The following is a 20,376-nucleotide window of genomic DNA, read 5'->3' on the forward strand; positions in this document are numbered from 1 at the left end:
TCCGCAGAAAGACAGCTGGAAGGGTGTTTCAGGCAGGGGGAACCACACGATGGTGCCACTTAGAGCCACTTACAGCTTCTATCAGAGCATCAGGCGGGTGTTAATTTATGTCTGTTCCCCTCTCCGGTCTCGGGCTGAAATTTCTCACGCTCTATTTTGAAGCTGCTTCATCGTTGCCGGTCCCTCAGGGGCACAAATGCTCTTTGAGCAGGCTCTCGTTCGCTCACTGTCCCAGCTCTAGTGGTACCTGGTGCGTCTCGGGCATTTACAGACATCGAATGAACGAACGAACGGACTTCCCTCCCTCGGCTCCCAAGGACTCAGACTGCGTCTCTTCTCTTCCTCTTGGGCGCTCCTTCCGCCCCCCGCTCTGCCTCACCTGCCCCGCTGCACGGCCCCCGAGGCCATGGTCATCGAGCACAGAAGGCCCCAGTCACAGGCACTGGTGCAGGACGGCGCTGGGTCAGCTGCACAACGGCCACAGGAAGAGGAGCCAGAAGCGGAAGGAAGGGTAACCGGTGGTACCACTGAGCCACGTGGCATCTATGGGGCAGGCTGGCCTCGCAGGGGTGGACCGTGGTGCCACCTATCGGGGCTCCCTCGCCCCCGGCGGTGCTGGGAGGGCTCTGACAAAGCCCGCCTCCTCCCTCCCTCCCTCCCTCCTCTCGGCTCGGCAGGAGTGTAGGCCCTGGTCCCCTGCGGGCTCAAACTGTTCTGGGTTTGGTGACACCGTGAGTGGGCTTCCTCCAATAGGCCTGGACTTGACTTCCGAGCCGTCTTCTGGCTCAGTGAAGCAAACCTCTCTTTATTTTTATTTTTTTGTTATTTACTTACTTTGTGTGAGAGAATGTGTGAGCGGAGGGAGGCGCAGAGAGAGAGAGAGAGAGAGAGAGAGAGAGAGAGAGAATCCCAAGCAGGTTCCACATTGTCAGCACAGAGCCGGACGTGGGGCTCAATCCCATGAACCATGACATCACGACCTGAGCTGAAATCAAGGGTCAGACGCCTAACTGGCTGAGCCCCCCAGGTGCCCCACAGACCGTCTGCCTTTTTAGTGAGGAGTGACCCTCTGGGGTAATTGTGTTCCTGAGTCGTGGGGCCACTGCTCTGTGGTCGGAGGCCAGCACCCGCTTCCTCAAGCATCAGCTTCTGGAAGCCCCGTGAGGCAGCCCCGTGAGGCAGCGTGTCTGGCATCCCCAGCTTCTCATCGCAGTCCCCCCCCCGCCCCCCAGGCTTCTGGCCACTCGCTCCCAGCTTGTCTGTGAGGGAGCTTGTCTGTCCTGCGGACAGTCCTGTTCCTCCCTCTTTCCTGCCTCATTGTCTGCAGCGTCCCGCCTGTCATCTCACACCTGCTGACTCTTGTGAGTTCTTTTTGGTTGTGGAGGGAAGAGGCGGTGCCATACGACAGAGTCTCAAGGGCTAATGTGTCCCTGAGAGGGAAGCACTGCTCCGGAGACTATCTGAGCAGGTGACCTTGGAGAGCAAGGTGGCTGAGTGTGCAAATTTGCAGGCTGGATGGCTCTGGGGGGTGGCAAGGCCCAGGGTGTCCCCATGAGAGCTGGTGTCTGAGGCCAAGGGACGGAGCGGTCAAACCAAGCAGGCAGGAAGATCACAGACAGTGGTGACGGGAGCCTGTGGCTAAGCTGCCTGAGTGGGAACAGGTGCCAGGATTGGTGGCTGTCAGCACTGAGTAGGGCAAAGGCCACCCAGCCTGGTGGCTATGAGCCTTGTAGGAGCTGGAGTTTCCCAAGAGGCACGGGAGTGAAGGTCAGGAAGCTGATATGGGAAGGAAGGAGGCCACAGACACTCTATGCTGAGATCTGAGGGCTGGGGGGGGGGGGGGGCGGTGATAAGACTCTATGCGAGAGGGCAGCAGGGGACAGTGAGACACAGTTGAGGCAGGGAGCAGGAGAGAAGCTCTAAGAGGTTAGGATGTGCTGATCATCAGTAGGGAATTCCAGCAGGGATAGGAAAGGCAGGAGTGAGGTCTGAGTCAGGTGAAAAAGAAAGTGGGGGGCAGTTCAGAGTCCTTTCTAGTGACAGAAGAGGAGGGATCTGAGCTTTCTGTGAAGGTGGGCTGGGAGATCGGATTCTGTGCTGAATTCTAAAACCTCACCGTGCTCAGCATAAATAACAACTCCACATCTGGATGACGCTTGAGAAGTTACAAAGGGTTTTAATTACATTGTGTTTTTCCCATTTCCTTCTCAAGGCAACCCTGTGAGGTGGGCGTTACCAGTGATGAACCAGGGTGACCTGAGAAGTGTCTGAGCTGGGATTAAAACCCCACTTGGGGCTGCCTTCTAAGTGCACTGATGAGTGCGTGATCTCAGAGTTGCTTCAAAAAAGAAAAAAAAAAAAAAGTTCCTGGAGACCGTCCTTTTTGCATCTGACCCATGGCCATTCCTTCATCGTTCCTGTGCCGTGTTTTCCGGCTCCTCCCACGCGGGTCCGGCGTCCTCTCCCCCCTTCTCCTTGAGTGACTCTGTGGCTCGCAGGAATGGGCTTCGGGATCCGTTCTGACGAGCTCAGAGATACGGGCTGAAGGCCACTGCGCTTACTCCTCTGGGACCGGCTGTCACTGCGGCGGGCCTTCGAGGAGGGGACAGACCCTCGCAGCTCCCGACTGGACTCCGCATAAAGTTGGGCAATCCCGTCCGGGGCTGGCCTCCAAGCCCCAGAGCCCACCCCGTCGGGGTCAGCGCTTTGCGGCGGGTCCCGGCACTTCCCTGGGGATGAGCAGGCGGCGCCTCCAAACCCGCGCGGCCGGCCACGCGAGCGCCGGCCCAAGCCCCTCCCCGCGTGACGCCACGGCCACGCCCCCGTCGCCTCAGCCGCGGGTGGCTTCCGGGAGGACCCACATTCACTGCGGGGTACAGACAGATTAGCTTGAACACGTGCGTTGCGTTGCACAAATAAGGAGGCGGGTTCGCAGACCTCTTCAGCGTGATCTCGTTTGATCGTTTCCCATAATGTTTGTAGGGTTGGGTGGTAGGCAACGTGACGCTCACCTCGGGAAATTTAGAGACGTCCCCGCTACAAGGGGAATGGTTGTGTCCAGGTGACGTTAGGCTCTGGGCGGGGCCGGGCCGTTCCAAGTGATCTCTGTGGGGGAGCGTCTTTCGGGCGAAGGCCGCCCTGAGAGCCACGCCCCCCCTCGGCGTTTGGCGGTGGACGTGCCCAAGGACAGGCCTCTCCGCGGCTGCGCAGGAGCAGCTCTCGGAGTACTCGCGTCGGAGCGGAGAGCGCGGCGGGGCGGCCGGGTGGCCGGGCGGCGGGGGGAGGACGGCATGGCCCTGCAAGCAGGCGCCCCGCGCCTGGTGCTGCTGCTCAGCGGGAAGAGGAAGTCCGGGAAGGACTTCGTGGCCGAGGCGCTGCGGAGCAGGTGTCTGCGGGGCGGGGCGCGGACGCTGGGCTTGGGGTGGGGTCGGCCGCGGCCCGACAACTGCAGGGGCGGCCGCTCCGTGGTCGGGAGTCGTGGAGTCCTCCGTGCGCGATCCCGTCGAACCCCAAGATTCCTTTGTTAGGTTCCCTGTTGGGGTGTTAGTAGCTGAGGGTGCTCTGAAAGGTGGGGGGGTCACCAAGGGATCCGTAGATCCAGGATTCAGATTCAGCTTGAGTCTGTTTACCCTGAACGTCGTGGTCGAGCGGTTGTGCTGGACGAGAGCGAGGATCGCAAAGCGTGGGCGCACGCCGGTGGGTGGGGGACCAGGCGTTGCTGCTGGGAGGGGGGGGGGCGTGCACCACAGGGGTCGACGAGGTTGTGGGGGAGGGGACCCGGGGCAGAGGTCGCCTCTGGCTCCGCACAAGGGTCCTACCACCTTTCCTGCTTGCCTTTCTCCTTGTCCCCAGCACAGGAGTCAGGCAGTGGACAGGAGCAGTGTGTGCAGTTGGACTGCTGGAATTCGCACCCTGACTCCCCACGTGTTGCCCTGTGACCTTGCACAGCCTTCTCCTCCACTCCGTGTCTCAGTTTTGTCCTCTGTGAAATGGGGCTAAAGATAGGGTGGTTGAAAGGATGACATGAGATAATGCACGTGAAGGGCTCAGAACAATTCTTGCCGTCTAGTAAAGGCACAGGAAGTAAATGCTGGCTGGTATTTGCACTTTATCTACATTGGCTTCATTACTTGCAGTGTTGTTTTGAGCGTATCAGGTCTCACTCTGCCTCCGTTTCCTCGTGTGAAGCATAGAGCTAAGAACGCCTGTCTCACTGTGTCAGTGTTTGAGTGAAAGTGTCAGCACCTCACGGTCAGGGCGGGGACGGTGTACCTGGGTCCAGACACAGCACCCAACAGGTGGTGGATTGAGTACATCGGACAACTGAAGGAGCGAGTGAATTCTGTTGTGATGACCAAGTCCGTGCACACGCATACACCCGGACCGTGAGAAAACTAGTTCAAGGGCCCAGCAGCGACCTCATCGAGCCAGAACATCGCCGGTGGCGGCCGTGCACGGTGTAATTGTGATGTTTGTTCTGCCTGTGAGCAGAACTCTCCCATTCCAGTTTGGTAATAATCCTGTAGGAGACCGAACAGAGAGTGCTGTTCCGCTTTGTAGATGAGCAGTTAGGGTCAGGGAGGATGAGACGTTGACAGTTACGGATACTAGCAGCAGAAACGCAACTGCAGAGGGGCGCCCGGCTGGCTCAGTCCGTAGACCCTGTGACTGTGGATCTCAGGGTCATGAGTTCGAGGCCCACGTTAGGTGTGGAGCTTACTTTAAAAAAGGAAGGAGACTTCCATCCCCTTCCAGCCTCGTCTGGAAACTAGGTTAACTGGGCTTGGACCTCCCTGTCCTGTAGGCTCGGGGCTGATGTCTGCGCTGTCCTGCGGCTGTCCGGGCCACTCAAGGAGCAGTACGCGCGGGTAGGTGGCAGCCTCACGGCATTTGGTGGGTTGGAAGGAGCCTGCTGTGGTCACTAGCAGGGTCTCTGTGACTACCGTTGGCAGCGTGCTGGACCGTTTGGGGCCATTTTCACCTTGTCACTCGCTTCCGGGCCCCTCCCCCAGCGTGTATCCAGGAAACACTGCGGACTTGAGCTGGGATTCTCCCCTTAGAAATGTAATCACCTGAGTTGTCAAGATGATCATTAAGTGAAGAAAGCAAGGTGTAGAAATGTGCATAGGGAATACTCCATTTATATGTAAACGGAGGAGAGTTCTGAATACGTTTGCTTAGTTTGCTTACACGTTCAGCCAGGTAACCGATATCTGTGGGGGGCCCTCCTTGGGTTCACTGTTGCCAGTGCTGGGGCTGTGTGAAGCCTGGGCAGGGTACACAGGCCACTGTCACTGGGTGCCTCCAGGAAGGGGCAAGCAGGGGCCGGGCAGAGAGTTTTCACTCTAAACAAATACATAACTTTTGAATTTTGGACCATGTGGATTTAAAGAAAAAAAAAAAAGGATTGTAAAAACTAAATGGGAACTTTTAGAGCCTTAGCTTTCAGACAGGGAGCCTAGAGGGTCAGACCAGCTTCCCATGCAGTGAGGAGCCCTCGTTGCTTAGATTTCTGCCCTTGACTTCTAGGTGCACTTTGGTCAGTTGGCCTGAGTCTGGTCTTCTGGGGCCACACAGAATGAATCTGCCCCCCCTTCCATGCATCAGTCCATATGCATGGCAGTATTCTCCTGTGCCTTTTGGTTTTCTCCCACCAGCTAAACAGACCCATTTGTAGGAGGTAGGGGATCACTGTAGCATTGTAGCAGCCTGGCGGGTCCTGGGGATAACAGGTGCAGTGGTTTTAAAATTAATTCATTTATTATTATTATTATTTTTTTTTTTTTCAACGTTTTTTATTTATTTTTGGACAGAGAGAGACAGAACATGAATGGGGGAGGGGCAGAGAGAGAGGGAGACACAGAATCGGAAACAGGCTCCAGGCTCCGAGCCATCAGCCCAGAGCCTGACGCGGGGCTCGAACTCACGGACCGCGAGATCGTGACCTGGCTGAAGTCGGACGCTTAACCGACTGCGCCACCCAGGCGCCCCAATTCATTTATTATTTATTTTTTTATTTTGAGAGAGCGTAAGCAGGGGAGGAGCAGAGAGAACAGGAGAGAGTCCCAAGCAGAGCCCAGACATGGGACTTGAACCCACAAACCATGAGATCATGACCTGAGCCTCAGTCAAGAGCCAGACGCTCAGCCAGCTGAGCCACCCAGGTGCCCCTAAGATTTTTTTAGTGGGAACCTTTCCCAAATGACGTTAGAGGAGGAAGTTCCTGGTACCCAGTAGACAGACATGAGGGTCTCTGGTGGGGGAGGTGCAGGGAGACAGAGGGTGGAGGAGGGGGCTCTCGGCCTGTCCCCTGGGGCCCGGGCACTTCTGGGGAACCCCAGGGTTCTGAGGAGTAGTTTGAAAACCACTGATCTACGCTCCAGAGTTCCCAGATCAGCCCCCACTCCGGACCTACGAGCCAGGCTGGCGTGGGTGTGGCGTGGGCAGGAGTTTGCATCTTAAAAACCTCAATAGGAAACGGATAGGCCAGCCTACCCCTGTACCACTCCTATTCCCACTAAAAACAATTCCACTGGCATCTGGCTGGCTCAGTGGGAAGAGCACGTGACTCTTGACCTCAGGGTTGTGAGTTCAGCCCCGTGTTGGGTGTGGAGCATACTTAAAAACAAATCCAAAATGAAGCGTTTAATGCGTTGCGTTTCTCAAGTCACAATGAGAAATCTAATGGAAACACAGAACCTACCGCTCCTGGCGGCCACTCTCCCTCCCTCTGCTAGAGAGCGTGGGAAACCAGTTTACAGACAGGAGGTAGCTGCCGGCCTCGCCTCGGGCAGGGCACAGGAAGGTGGCTGGACTCGCACGGTCGGTGGTCGGTCGTGGCCCTTCAGTTTGCAGGGGAGAAACGAGTCCAAGAGGGTGGAGCTGCAGGGAGTGAGGAGAGTAGCTGGAACCTGTCTCAGACCCCGGCCCGCCCCAGGGCCCTGGATGGACCCCTCATCTGGCTGTGTCCCTAGGGAGGGGAGGCCGGGGTGGTCCAGGCAGCTCCCCCTGCCCCAGGAGCACCTGCTGTTTCTGCAGAGGTGCCAGGAGCTTGGGGGGCGGGGGCAGCGGGATGCGGGAGGGGGCCGCCAGGTGTCCTGGGCCGGGGTGGGGCTGGACTGGGCCAGAAGAGGTGCGCTTTTTCACATTTCCCTCTTTGGTCGGAGGCTCAGCCTGTGCCCAGGGGACGCAGACTAATTTCAGGATTAGTGTAAGCCAGGAATCACCGGGGAGGTAAAGCTGTCGCAAAAGAGAAAACCACATCACACGACTTAAAGACACCGAAATGACTCCTGGATTATCCCCAGGCTTTTCTTCCACCTGCTGCTGTTTGGGGTTCCTTACTCCCTGCAGCCCAGGGTCCTGGTGGCGACCTCGTGGTCCTTGCATCGGTCCCCGGGGAGGGGTGGGAGGGGCAGGGCTGCCCTCCTCCTGTTTCAGTGGGGACCAGTGAGGTCGGAGACCGGAGGCACAGACGGTGCATGTGCTTTGGGCAGGAGCACGGCCTGGACTTCGAGAGACTCCTGGACGCCAGCACCTACAAGGAGGCCTACCGGAGGGACATGATCCGCTGGGGCGAGGAGAAGCGCCAGGCCGACCCCGGCTTCTTCTGCAGGAAGGTGGTGGAGGGCATCTCCCAGCCCGTCTGGGTGAGTGTGCTCAGGGCTGCGTACCGCCTTTTCCGCCTGTGACTCCACTGGCCCCGCCTCCCGCCACTTCTCATCCGTGGCCTCCTGGCTCCTGCCCTGGTCCCACGTGTCCCATTCGTCACCCAGCGGCCAGAACGGCCTGTTAAAAATAATCCAACGCTTGTCACTCCTCTGTGTGGAACCTTTGTCCATTGTTCCCACAAACCGCAGTGAAACCCTTCACGGAGACCTCTAGGCTTTGTGTGACCGGGCCCTGCTGCCCTGCCGGCCTTCTTGCTCCCTAGGCTGTCACTACACCCGCCTTCTCTCTGTTCCTCAGACACACAAGGTCCTTCTGGAGGCCGGGCCTTTGTGCAGTTCTGCCTGCCAGGACCGCCCTTTCTTTCCGTCCTCATCTGGTTCCCTCCAGCCCCTCTTACATGGCGCCTCCACCAGGAAGCCTGCCCTGATACCTGAGCCTAAGTGATGCTGCCAGGTGCTCCCCCAGCACCTCACCCCTTCGCTCCGTCCTCGCTCTGGGAGCCAGTAGTATCTCCTTGGACCTGGCCCGGCTCCAGGTGATTTGAGGACGTATCAGGGCAAGAACGGGATGAAGCCCCTGCCCTTGGGGTGGGTGCTTACGTTATTACTGGGGCTGGAGGGAGTTAGGCCGGAAACAGATACAGAACGTGTCCTGTGGGGTGAAGAGAAATACTGAGGAGCAAAGTAAAGGAGTCCAGGGCTCCGTGGGGGGCTGGGCTGCTGCCCTGCGGGGCGCCGGGGAGGTTTCCCCCACTCGATGTCACCTGAGCAGAGCCTGCAGGAGACAAGGGGCTGAGCCAAGTGGGTGTTTGGGCGGCCGGGGAGGGGGGGGGGGGGCGCGTGGCAGGAGGTGAGGCCCGGGCTCTGGTGCTTCGGGGCCACTGAGCAGGGGAGAGGCGAGGCTGCTGGGAGGGGGCGGTGGGGCTGTGGCTCAGAGCGGTGGGCTCCGCACGGGCCGCGAAGGCTGAGCCGGCTGGGCCGTGGCTGCAGGGTGGGAGGCGGGAGGTGGTTCTGAGCAGGGAAGGCGTGGGGAGAAGACGGGGAGTTCGGTCTCGGTCGTGCCGAGCTTGACGCGCCTGCGGACAGCGCTGACCGCACCGGAGGCCGCCGTCTGCCCCCCAGACTGGGCCCCGAGGGGGTGAGCGCCGGCCGCTTGGCTCCCGCCCCCTCCGCGCCCGCACACGGGTTCGCTGTGCCACACGTTTGGTAATTGGTGACTGAACGGAACGTGTCTGCGTCGGAGGGGGAACAGCCGGCCGCTCTGTTCACGGATTCGGTTGTCGAACGCGTGCTCCCGAGGGTTCCTGTGCCGCACAGAGCGCCGGGGCCTGGGACGTGACCGCGGGTGCGGACCTGGGGCGGGCGGGCAGGCAGGCAGTGAACACAACCTCCCGGCAGATGGTGACGGTGGCAAGAGCACTTCGTGGACAGCGTTTCTGGACCCAGAGGGACAGGAAGGGGGTCGGGCCGTAGGAAAGGCCTCCCGGAGGAGGGACGCCGGAGCAGAGATGGGCGTGAAGTGGGGGGCCCTGGCCTGCGCTCGTCCATGCAGAGGGAGCCGCACGCGCCAGGGCCCCGAGGAGGACGTGGCTGGCGTGTGGGAGAGGGGGACCGGCCGGCTGCAGCGGAGTGGATGCACGAAGGCCACGGGAGTAGTGCCGGATCTCGCAGGCCCTCGGAAGCTGGGGTTAGGGCTTTGGATCTTCTTAGAATGACGGGGGCCCTTTGAGAGGTGGGGTGCCCTGGCCTGAGAGAGTCAGGCTTAGGTTGTGAAAAGTGCTGGTGAGCAGGGACCAGTTAGAGCACCTTTGTTTCTGGCCTCAGTTTGTCTGTCTGTAGAATTACTTTGTTGGACCCGCTGATCTGGCCTCAAAGCCTGAGGCTTCGTCTTCAGCTCAGCGGTGACCACGGAACGTGGTGTGTCGACCGCAGACACGTGTGGGCAGAGCGGGCTGTGGGCTGTGTGACCAGGGAGGGCTGCCCGCAGGGAGGAGGGATGGCGGGCGAGAATCGGGAAGGGGACCACGCCTGCCTGGGCTCTATAGCCCCCCCATCCCCATGCACCTGCTTATTCCCTGGGGCCCTGTCCCGCCACACCGTGTCCTGTCGGTCACCTGCCCGTGTCTCTTTCCTGCAGCTGGTGAGTGACACGCGGAGGGTGTCGGACATCCAGTGGTTTCGGGAGGCCTACGGGGCTTTGACCCGGACGGTCCGCGTGGTGGCCCCGGAGCAGAGCCGACGGCAGCGGGGCTGGGTGTTCACTCCAGGTGAGCTGCGCCCGGCCTTGGCCCCCGAGGCTTGGCACGCCGGCCGCCACCCCGCCGTAGACCCTGGCCCCCGCCTCCACGGTCTGGGTCTCCTGCCCTCTTCCTGGCAGGCTGTGGGGGCGTGAGCGAGGGGTCGTGAAAGGGAACCCGGGGGCCTGTGGCTCAGGACCGTCCCCAGATTGGAACATGGGTGGGGGAGGGTGTCCTCGGGCTAAAGGTTCCTCATGACCCGGGGCTGGTGCCCTTCCCTGTCCTCTCCAGGCGGGTGGGCTTCGCGAGATGTGTCCGGGACCCAGCCTGCCGGCCTGCTGGGTCAACGGGCGTCCCGTGCGATGCACGGAGTGTCTGTGTGTGGTGGGCAAGGCGGCCCCAGCGGTGCAAGCCCGGGACCTGCCCTGTGGCAGCTGGGACACCGCTGAAGCCCTGCTCCCGCCCGAGGCCCTGTGGGCCGGGGAGCTTCGGCTCCCGACACTGCAGTCTCCTGGGCGTGGGCACTTCCGCGGACACTCGACCTCGCTTCGGTCACGGTCAGCCCGCCCAGCAGCCGCCTCCCGGAGGGCCGAGTGGGGGTAGACGTGGAGCCGCCCTTCCGGCTCGTCTGTGGTCTCGTGTGGTTTCAGGAGGCCCTTCCACCCTCTGTGGGCGGTGGCCGTGTGGCTGGGCAGTGGCAGAGGGGAGGCCAGGACGGGGGCAGCTCCATCTGGGGCCCGCGGGCCTCCAGGGCTGGCCGGGGCCTGACGTCACCTTGCTTCCTGCACAGGGGTGGACGACGCGGAGTCGGAGTGTGGCCTGGACGACTTGGAGGGCTTCGACTGGGTCGTGGAGAACCACGGGGACGCGGGGCGCCTGGAGGAGCAGCTGCAGAGCCTGGTGGCCTTTGTCTGCTCCAGACTGTAGCTTTGGGTTCCGGGGCGCCCCTGCCGGACCGTGGTCTCCGATGCCGGCTGGCGTGAGGAGAGGCCGGGGGCCCGGGGCCCCGTTCCTGGGGGGCTGGCAGGTGCCAGGCAAGTCGAGGCAGCCCCGGGGACCTCGTTTCTTTGTGGAGGGGACTGGCCGTGCCTGAACCGCGTCCACGGTGCCCGGCCCGTGAGCGTGGGTGGCCCTGCCTCCCCGTGGGGACGCTCTCAGCCCCTCGTTCCAGGCAGGGGCCCGGCTCCCCAGCGTGGGTCCTAATAAACCGCCTCGGAGCCCACTCAGAGCCCACGTCTCTGCTTTCCCGCACGCGGGCACAGCCCGTCCTGGTGGCTGTGGGCCCCACTGCCCTGGCCTCCCCGGGCACCCGGCTCTGTGCCCCGCGCCCCCGCCCACACGGCCCCCAAACCAATCTGCGCGTGTCGCCGCCCAGACCCGCCGCCCGGCTCACCGTTCCCGACGCCAGCTCCCTGGCTCTGGAGGGCCGCCAGCGCCGTGGGCTCCTCCCTGTCCTCTTCTGCGGTGGCCGTCCCCGTGTCCCCCTTCCGATTCTCACCGGCCGGCCACGTCCGTCTGGCAGTCGTGACCCTGGCTCCCAGAGCCGTGCTGGCCCCCGGCAGGTGCCGGGAGGTTGGGGTGTGCGTGTCATCGCGGCACAGGCTTCCTCACCCCCAGGGGCCTCCGTTCCAGCCGTTGGGCCGGCGCCGAGCTGGCTCCAAGACGGGCTCTTGGGGGCCCTCAGAGCTGCCAGCGGAGGCTGCTTGTGAGCCCCCCGCCCTGACGCGTCACGCCCGCTCCGGGTGTGTGACCCCGAGGGAGCCTCCCGTGTTCACCAGACTCAGCCCCAGTGACTCGCGGTCGTTTCTGACAGGTTGTTCAGAAGTGGGGGTCTCCGGGGGACGAGGGGACAAGGGGACGGGCTGTCGTGAGTCCCAGCCTCCTCCCCTCGAGGGCCCACGGATGTCTCGTGGCGCTTTCCTCAGGTCCGGGTGTGCACCCAGGGGACCCGAGGAATGAGCCTGTGCCTGCTTACCCAGGTCCCCAGCGCCTGGCCCAGCAAAGGCGGTGATGGCAGGGACGAGAGACCATTACTGAGCGCCTGCCAGGCGCCACAGGATGTAAATAGTCCGTCGGAAAGCGAAGAACGAAGGACGAACAGAAGGTGTGGACGTGGTGAACCGTGTCGGTGTGGGTCTGGCGGCCACGGCCTTGGTGGTCACACGACAGCCTGGGCTTCTGGGGTCACTGTCAGTCACCCAGGGGCAGGTGTCCTCACTCCCGTCGCACCAGGAACCACGCGAGCGCCCCGTGGATGCTTCCAGGGGCCTGCATGTCCATCCCCCACGCTTGGGCCCGGAAGCCCTGTTTGTCCGCCTTCCAGGCGAGCGTCCCTCGGCCACCCTCCACCCGGAGCGGCTGTCCCCGCCCGCACACGGGGTCGTTCGGGGCTCGGGAGGGCCTGAACCTGGGTCGTGGGGTGCTGGAGAAAGGATCGCAGGTTGTCCTTTCCCCCCAGCTTTTTGAGATGTGATGCACACACGCCAACGTGTAAGTGTAGGCGTTCCGCGTGACTGTCCGTGTGTGTCGTGAGCGGTCACCGCAGAGCACGGCTAGTCAGCGCCTCAGTGCCCCGTACGTCGTGTGTGTACGTGAGTGTGTGGCGTGAGGGTGTGCGGGGGTGTGTGTGTGAGGGTCTGCAGGGGGGTGTGGGGTGTGAGGTGTGTGCACACGTGTGTATGCGTGAGTGCAGTTTCCTCATCTGTCCGTCCGTCCCCGGGTGCAGTGTTTCCACGTGTTGGCTGTTGCGCGTGTGGCAGTGGTGCACGTGGGGGTGAAACGTGTTTTCTAGGTAGTGCTTTCCTCTCCTACAGGTGATCACTGATCACCGGTCGATCAGGGAGCCTCCCGTCGGGAGCGCTGGGGCAGGGGAGGGGGCTGGCGGGCCCGCCCCGGGAGGGCTGCCCACCTGGTTCCTGGCTCTGGGTATTTGGAAGAGTCACAGGACGTGGCCCGGGAGGCCGGCGGGTCCGTCCCCCACCCTTCGACAGGTTGGCCCTGACGCCCTCCTCACGTGGGGGCCCGGTGGCCGACCAGAGTCACCTCTGCTGGATTTGAAGTTCCTCTGTACTTGGAAAAAGCCCCACGTTTCTCTAAATATCAAAGTCAAGAATAACCGCAACTTTTGATGCCCTGTGTTATGATGAGCGTGTCAGCTGCTTTTATGTCAGGACCTTCTCCCCACCCCGCTGTGCTCGTCTTTGCCAACTCTGTCTGCGGGTGTGGTATCCGAGGATTGCTGTGAAGTTGTTCTTATGTCACGTCGGTGCTGTTTTTTATTTTTTAAAATCCATTCACGTTGAGAGAGAGAGCGCGCACAAGTAGGGGAGGGGCAGAGAAAGAGGGGGACCGAGGATCCGAAGCAGGCTCCAGGCTCTGGGCTGACAGCAGGCAGCCTGACGTGGGGCTCCAAGTCACAAACAGCAAAATCACGACCTGAGCCAAAGTTGAACCCTTAACGGACTGAGCCACCGAGGACCCTGGTACGTGTGGTTTTAATAATGATCTGTAGCACTGACATTGTCTTAAAAATTTATCTGGTCCATTTCTAAACAGCTTTATTGAGATACAATTGGTCTGTAGTAACCGCACATTTTTGAAGTGTACAATTTGGGGCTCCTGGGTGGCTCAGTCAGTTGAGCACCTGACTTCAGCTCAGGTCATGACCTCGAGGTTCATGAGTTCGAGCCCCTGCGTCGGGCTCTGTGCCAACAGCTCGGAGCCTGGAGCTCGGAGCCTGCTTTGGATTCTGTGTCTCCCTCTCTCTCTATCCCTCCGCTGCTCACGCCCTTGTCTGTCTCTCTCTCAAAAACAAATAAACATAGGGGCGCCTGGGTGGCGCAGTCGGTTAAGCGTCCGACTTCAGCCAGGTCACGATCTCGCGGTCCGCGAGTTCGAGCCTCGCGTCAGGCTCTGGGCTGACGGCTCAGAGCCTGGAGCCTGTTTCCGATTCTGTGTCTCCCTCTCTATCTGCCCCTCCCCCGTTCAGGTTCTGTCTCCCTCTGTCCCAAAAATAAAATTAAAAACGTTGAAAAAAAAAAATTTTAAAAAAAAAATAAAAAAAAAAATTAAAAAAAAAAACAAATAAACATTAAAAAATTAAAAAAAGAAAGTTCATAGAATTGATAGGTGAGTTCGGCAAGATTGTGGGATACAAGGTCGAGTCATAGAAACCAATTGTATTACTGTTTATTAGCAACGAACGACAAAGGTTGAAATCGCAGTAGCATGAAAACGTGAGGTAGTTAGGGTCGGGTCTGGTGAAGCACATGCGAGGGGCACCCGGGGGGCTCAGCCAGTTGAGTGTCCGACTCTCGATCTCGGCTCGGGTCGTGGTCTCGTGGTCCGTGAGATCGAGCCCCGCGCCTGGGCTCTGCGCGGACGGTGTGGAGCCTGCTTGGGATCCGCTCTTTCCCCCTCTCTGCCCCTCCCCCGCTCGTGCTGCCTGTGTCTCTCTCGAAATAAACCTGCAAGAATTATTTTACTGAAGTATAGTTGCAGCAGCTTCGGGCGTCCAGCGTAGCCATTTGACCAGCGTGTAGGTCATTGCGGTGCCCCTGGCCTGACTCACCCGTCCCCCGGCGGGCACCTCCCACCCCTGCCCCCAGCCCCGTGCCCCCTGCGGCCGCCAGCTTGTGGTCTGTGTCCACGGGCCGGTCTCCTCCGCCTTCTGTGTGTCGTCGTCTGGATTCCGCACGTGAGTGGAGCCGTGTGCCTGCCCCCTGCCCCCTGCCCCCTGCCCCCTGCCCCCTGCCCTCCCGGAGCCCCTGCGGCTTCCGCTTCTTCCGCCGCAGATTACAGCCGCCTGGTCGAGAGATCCACACAGGCGGTTAACAGCCCATTCTGAAACGCGTTTATAACGAGAATTTATTTGGAAGACTTCACGGGTTTACTGCTCACTTTGGGCCTTTCGTGACAGCTCAAGTGACCCGTTTAAAAATTTGGTATTTTAGGGGCGCCTGGGTGGCGCAGTCGGTTAAGCGTCCGACTTCAGCCAGGTCACGATCTCGCGGTCCGTGAGTTCGAGCCCCGCGTCGGGCTCTGGGCTGATGGCTCGGAGCCTGGAGCCTGTTTCCGATTCTGTGTCTCCCTCTCTCTCTGACCCTCCCCCGTTCATGCTCTGTCTCTCTCTGTCCCAAAAATAAATAAAAAATGTTGAAAAAAAAAAAATTTTTAAATTTGGTATTTTAATTCCTCTCCAGACGGTTGATGTGCCTTCGGATATCGTTTTCTTTTTTCTTTTTAAGTGTTTTTAAATTATTAAATTATTTTGAGAGAGAGGCGGGGGAGAGAGAGCACGCGCGCGAGCAAGTGGGGGAGGGGCAGAGAGCGAGGGAGAGACAGAATCCCAAGCTGACTCTGAGCTGTCAACACAGAGCCTGACGCGGGGCTCGAACTCACAGACCCCGAGCTCACGATCTGAGCCGAAGTCGAGTCAGAAGCTTGACCAGCCGAGCCCCCCAGGCGCCCCTCAGAGGATTCTTTTTGAAAGCGGTGCGTCTGTCTGTCTTCGGAGCCCCTGTGAACGAGGCCGTGCCGTTCCGTTGCGTCTACACGTGGACGTGGCCCCGTGGCCTGGTTCCGCCGTCTGCTGCCCTTTGATGTTGCTGAGCCTGAGGCCGCCCTGAGTTTTGTCCCTCTGAAGGTAGCCGCCTCTCCCTGTCTAGATGCTTCTGCATTTTTTTTTCCCCTTTATTTTTGGAATTCACATTCTGGCATGCTCCAAGGCGAGGCGGACACCTGAAACGCCAGTGCTCACGGTTCCCGTAAAGCGTTCCTGAGGAACGACGAGGACGTTCGGGCGTCTCAGCCAGCAAGTGCCCGTGCGGTCCGGCGTGCAGATGAGCGGCTGCCCGGGTGTGGCCTTAGCGTGACCTGAGCCAGGACCCCCTCGTCCGACAGCCGGGTGGGGTGCTGAGCCCCTCTGTCCACCTGGGTTTTTAACCGTTTTCTTCCAGGGGGTCCAGAGAGTGTCCGGACCAAGCTGTGCTCCTCGGGGGGCCCCGGCTGGGGGCGGCGGGGGCGCCCCAGGTGACAGGGACGCGGGCCCTGCTGCCTGCTGACTGGCTTTGTCGTGACGGCTTCCGGTTCCGGGGCCTGGGGGGGGGCGCTGTGTCGGGGACCAGGGGCTGCCTGGATACGTGATGTCCCGGGAAGCACGTGTAATGGCCCCGAGTCCAGATGCCGTGCTTGCACGTGAGGAGACTGAGGCGCGGTGAGGGGGCTGGTTTGCTCAGGTCCTGGAGCACCTGGCGGTGACCGGGTCCCGGGGCTCCTGAGCTCCCTCCGGGCGCGCCCCCTGCCCTCCGTGTCCCCGAGAGAGCGCGAGACCTCTCCCACAGGGCAGCAGAGAACGCCCAGCCGAGCCCTCGGGAGCTCGGCCCGGTTCCTGCTGCCCGGGGAGGCCAGGGCCGCCCGGCGAGTCTTGCTCTGGTAAATCAAGCTGCATCCGGGCGAGGAGGCCACAGGGCCACTTCCCGGAAGGGGACGGTCCTGGCGCACTGGGGGACAAGGACCAGAGAGACGGGTGCAGACTCACACGTGCCGTTCCTCGGGGGCGCTGAGGGCATCCGCCAGTGGACGCTTCCCCAGCAACGTCCCCGTGCCGTGACGGCTCCGGTGAGTTTCCAGGCGCATCCAGCCCGCACCAGCGGCGGCCGGGTCCCTCGGGCTGGCCCTGAAGACGACTGCGGGCCCCGGGTGGGGCGCTGGGCCGGCACACCCAGACATGCGCGACAAATGCCACTGCGTGGTGGCGAAGCCGGGCCGGGCTGGCGACTCCCGCGTGCTTTCGCGCCGATGGCTCCTGTTCCCTTGTTAAAACTGAAGACACGGGGGACACAGAGAGGTGAAGGGACTTTGTCGAGTGTGCTGTGTGGTCGGGTTGGACTCCCTGTGGCAAGTTGCCCCAGTCGGGCCCCTTCTGAGCCGTGGCCTTGGCTGGTAGCGTTGGGGACCCGGCTCCTGGGGTCAGGCATGTTCCAGGGTGTGGTGCTCGTGCAGGAGCACTGGGCCGTGACCTCCTGGCCCACCTTGCCCCAGAGCAGGCAGCCACCTGGTAGGTCTGGGCCTGGAGCTGAACCTCGGTCCCCCCATCCGGCCCACTGGTACACGTGGAAAAGTGGCGTTTGGGGGAAATGAGTTCTTACTAAGAACTAAAGGATGGGGCCCCTGGGTGGCTCAGTCGGTTAAGCGTCTGACTCTTGGTTTCGGCTTAGGTCGTGATCTCACGGTTCGGTCGGGCTCTGTGCTGACTGCTCAGAGTCTGCTTGGGATTCTCTCTCTCCTTCTCTCTCCCTTCCTCTCTCTGTCTCCCTCTCTCCCCTCCTCGTTCTCTTTGTCTCTTTCTGTCTCAAAATAAACAAACCATTTAGAAAGAAGCCAAAAGAAATAAAGGGAAACAGCAATCTAGAGATGGGCGTGTGAACAAAGGGCAGAGGGCTGATGCTGAGCCTGTGTGGTGCTGACTCCCCACTCACTTCCCCGGGGCTCCCCACGCTGACCCTCCTCCTTCTTTCCCTCTCAGCATGTCTGGCTGGCCCAGACTTTCCCAGGCCTCCCAGCAGGTCGTCTGGTGTCCTCGGGCCCTCCCAGAAGTTTCTGCACCCCTCCTCTGGCAGTGGGCCCTAAGCACGGGCCCCCTGAGGGGCTGCAGGCGCCCACCCTGAACAAGGAGGACGTGGGTGGCCAGGCAGAGTCTGCCCTGGAGCAGGCTCAGGGGCGCCCTTTAGTGGCCCCAGGCCCAGAGCGGCTTCTCTGCACAACTTGGGACCAGAGCCCTCCCCGCATGGACCGCCCGTGGTTTTCTAGTTGAAAACCAGCGGGTGTTTGAGGTCTGCACTCAGCATGTCCTGGATCTGCAAGCTCGGGGCAGGTGCACGTCGGGGCAGGTTCACACCTGCTGTCCTCCTGTCAGTCTTTCTCCATGGGCCTCACTGTGGTGACATCAGTGGGATTGAACCCCACCAGCTCAGAAAACAGTCCACGCGTGGGGGTAGTGGGCCTGCCCTCGGTTCCTGCCTGCGCTCGGCTCCCTCTGCCCTGTGTCCCCATCCGGGCCTGGCCTCCCTCGGATTCCCCGTCGTACGTCCTCCCCTGTGTCTGCTGACCTGTGGGCGCCACCTGGGCTCTCCCCTTCGCTCCTCAACGCTTAGCAATTCCAATCCGGCCTCTGCTCCCCTCTCTGCAAAGCCGCTCCCTGAAGGCCCCCGACCAGGGATGCAGCCAGCATCAGCGGCCACCCCCTCCCTCCTCCCTCCTCCCTCCACCCTCCTCCCTCCTCCATCTCCCGCCTCTGGCCCCGCCCTATCTGTGGTGCCTCCTCCCTCTTCTGGTCCTGGCGGTTCTCTCTCTCCTCTGCTGGCCTCTGCCCTCTCTCTTCCTCTCCCCTGGCCAGTGTGTCCTGAGGTGACGGGGCTGACTTCTGAATGTTCTTGCTTCTCTGCACGGGTGTCCCACGGGCTCCCCTCGACTGGCCTCATCCTCGCCCGCAGACCCGCTCCTGCCTGTAGGTGCATGTGCCGGGTGCCTGTCTCAGACTGGTGTTTGGAAACGTGATGAATCGAGAAGGGAAATACTGTCAAGGAAAAGTCACAAGTTTTTGTCTTTGGGGGTGGTGACTCCATCACTGGGGACAGGCAGCTCCCTTGTTCTGGGGAAGTTGCCCGAAGGGCGTTCACTGCTGCTCCCGGGACAGAGGGGTGACGGGCCCTGAGCGCGCTTGCAGGGGCCCAGCCCCCCGACGCTTGGGCCAGAGGTCTGCGTCTGATGCATGCTCGGTTCTGGGGTCAATCTGTGAATTTAACTGCTGTCCGTTCTGGTGTGCAGACTGTGTTCCCATTCGGCCTCCCGAGGCCAGCGAAGGTGCTGCCCGGGCGCCCCGGGCACACTGACACCTCACCTGCGGGACACTGAGGCCAGGGCGCTGGCCACAGGGCTGTAGTGGCTGGGCCGTGTGACCGTGTGGCTGCCTCCTCACTGGACGGGAAGCAGCGTGAGGTCCGTGGCCCTGCAGCTGTCGCGGGTGCCTTCCAGGGGAATCGGGAGACAGGAGATGTGTTATCATCCGAGGGACCTCAGAACAGGAGCGCCTCCTCCGGTGGGGGCCGGGGAGGGGGGGGGCTGTGGTTTCTCGGAAGAGGTGTCACCCTGGGATGGGAGGCTCCAGGTTGGCCTGCGTGTTGGGGAACGTGAACAGGGTGCTCACGAGGCCGCCACGTCCAGGTTTAAATTTCGTGGCACAGCTTCTGTGGACCCTGCCTCCTTGTCTGCGGACTCACGTGCGTCCCTCCCTTTGCCACGGGCCTGGACCACCTGCCTGCTGGTCGTGACCTCCCGTTTGTGTTTTCTGAACGCGGAAAGCGGCGCACAGATGTACACACCCAAACGCGGGAGTGCCAAGCGCAGAGGGCAGAGCGCCCCGTGCCGAGTCCCCCAAATAACCACTATTCACAAGCGAGCGTCTGCTCTCCCAAATTCTATGCACATACGAGCACACTATCATTTCTTTTTTTTTTTTTTTAATTTTCTTTTTCAACGTTTTTTATTTATTTTTGGGACAGAGAGAGACATAGCATGAACGGGGGAGGGGCAGAGAGAGAGGGAGACACAGAATCGGAAACAGGCTCCAGGCTCCGAGCCATCAGCCCAGAGCCTGACGCGGGGCTCGAACTCACGGACCGTGAGATCGTGACCTGGCTGAAGTCGGACGCTCAACCGACTGCGCCACCCAGGCGCCCCTATCATTTCTTTTCAAAACCAAAACTAGGGTAGAATTGTACGTACCGCTCGTCTCGTAACTTGTTTTCTCTCATTGAAAGGCGTGGATGTCTTCCCGCGAAAATGCAGGTAAATCTGCCTTGTTCTCTTGCACGTGGTCTGCCGTGCGGCTCTGCCGTGGCCACGCGGTCGGTCCCTACTCTGGACATCCGGGGGGTCCGGGTTTCTGCTTTGCCAACAGTGAATGTCTCTGCGCACATTTGTGGGAGTTTTTCTACAGGATAAACCCCCAGAAGGGGAAGTGCTGGGTCGGAGGACACGACCGCTGCCTATTTGAAACAGAGAGCGAATTCCCTTCTGGAAGAGGGACAGCTCTGTGCTGTTGCGGACCCGTCACGAGGATGCTGGCCCCACCCTCCCGGTGTGGCCGGCCTGCGTCGTCCTTGCTGGCCTTGGCTCTTGTCTCTGGCGGTCCCTCCATACCCAGCCTCTCTCCTTTTGCGTATTAATGTATCCAGTACCAAGGTCTAGCTGTGACCTTGCCAACTCAACAAACCCGCTCATTCAAGGGGCGCCGGGGGACTCGGCTGAGCGTCCAACTTCGGCTCAGGTCGTGATCTCACAGTTCGTGGGTTCGAGCCCCGAGTCAGGCTCTGTGCTGAGAGCCTGGCGCCTGCTTGGGATTCTGTGTCTCCCTCTCTCTCGCCCCCTCCCCTGCTTGTGCTCTGTCTCTCTCAAAAATAAACATAAGA

The 20,376-nt window shown here is 60.9% G+C and overlaps 1 protein-coding gene and 1 long non-coding RNA gene across 3 annotated transcripts; both read left to right on the plus strand.

Annotated features, from left to right (window-relative positions):
• Positions 1-3,240: 3,240 nt before the first annotated feature.
• PMVK (phosphomevalonate kinase) lies at positions 3,241-11,129 on the plus strand. 2 transcript variants are annotated; one of them, XM_058702094.1, is made up of 5 exons: positions 3,241-3,385; positions 4,805-4,868; positions 7,497-7,649; positions 9,808-9,937; positions 10,698-11,129. In XM_058702094.1, the coding sequence occupies exons 1-5, from the start codon at positions 3,291-3,293 to the stop codon at positions 10,832-10,834; spliced, it is 579 nt and encodes a 192-aa protein (XP_058558077.1). In that variant the 5' UTR covers positions 3,241-3,290; the 3' UTR covers positions 10,835-11,129. The 2 variants fall into 2 exon arrangements, with proteins under 2 accessions (XP_058558077.1, XP_058558078.1); XM_058702095.1 differs by lacking the exon at positions 4,805-4,868 and having other exon boundaries at positions 3,272-3,385.
• A 3,958-nt stretch (positions 11,130-15,087) lies between these two features.
• LOC131495725 (uncharacterized) lies at positions 15,088-19,416 on the plus strand. Its single transcript, XR_009254084.1, has 2 exons — positions 15,088-15,551; positions 15,634-19,416. It is a non-coding gene; the product is annotated as an uncharacterized LOC131495725 (long non-coding RNA).
• Positions 19,417-20,376: the final 960 nt, after the last annotated feature.

Source organism: Neofelis nebulosa, chromosome 15, assembly GCF_028018385.1.
Source record: "Neofelis nebulosa isolate mNeoNeb1 chromosome 15, mNeoNeb1.pri, whole genome shotgun sequence".
Taxonomy (NCBI): Eukaryota; Metazoa; Chordata; class Mammalia; order Carnivora; family Felidae; genus Neofelis; species Neofelis nebulosa.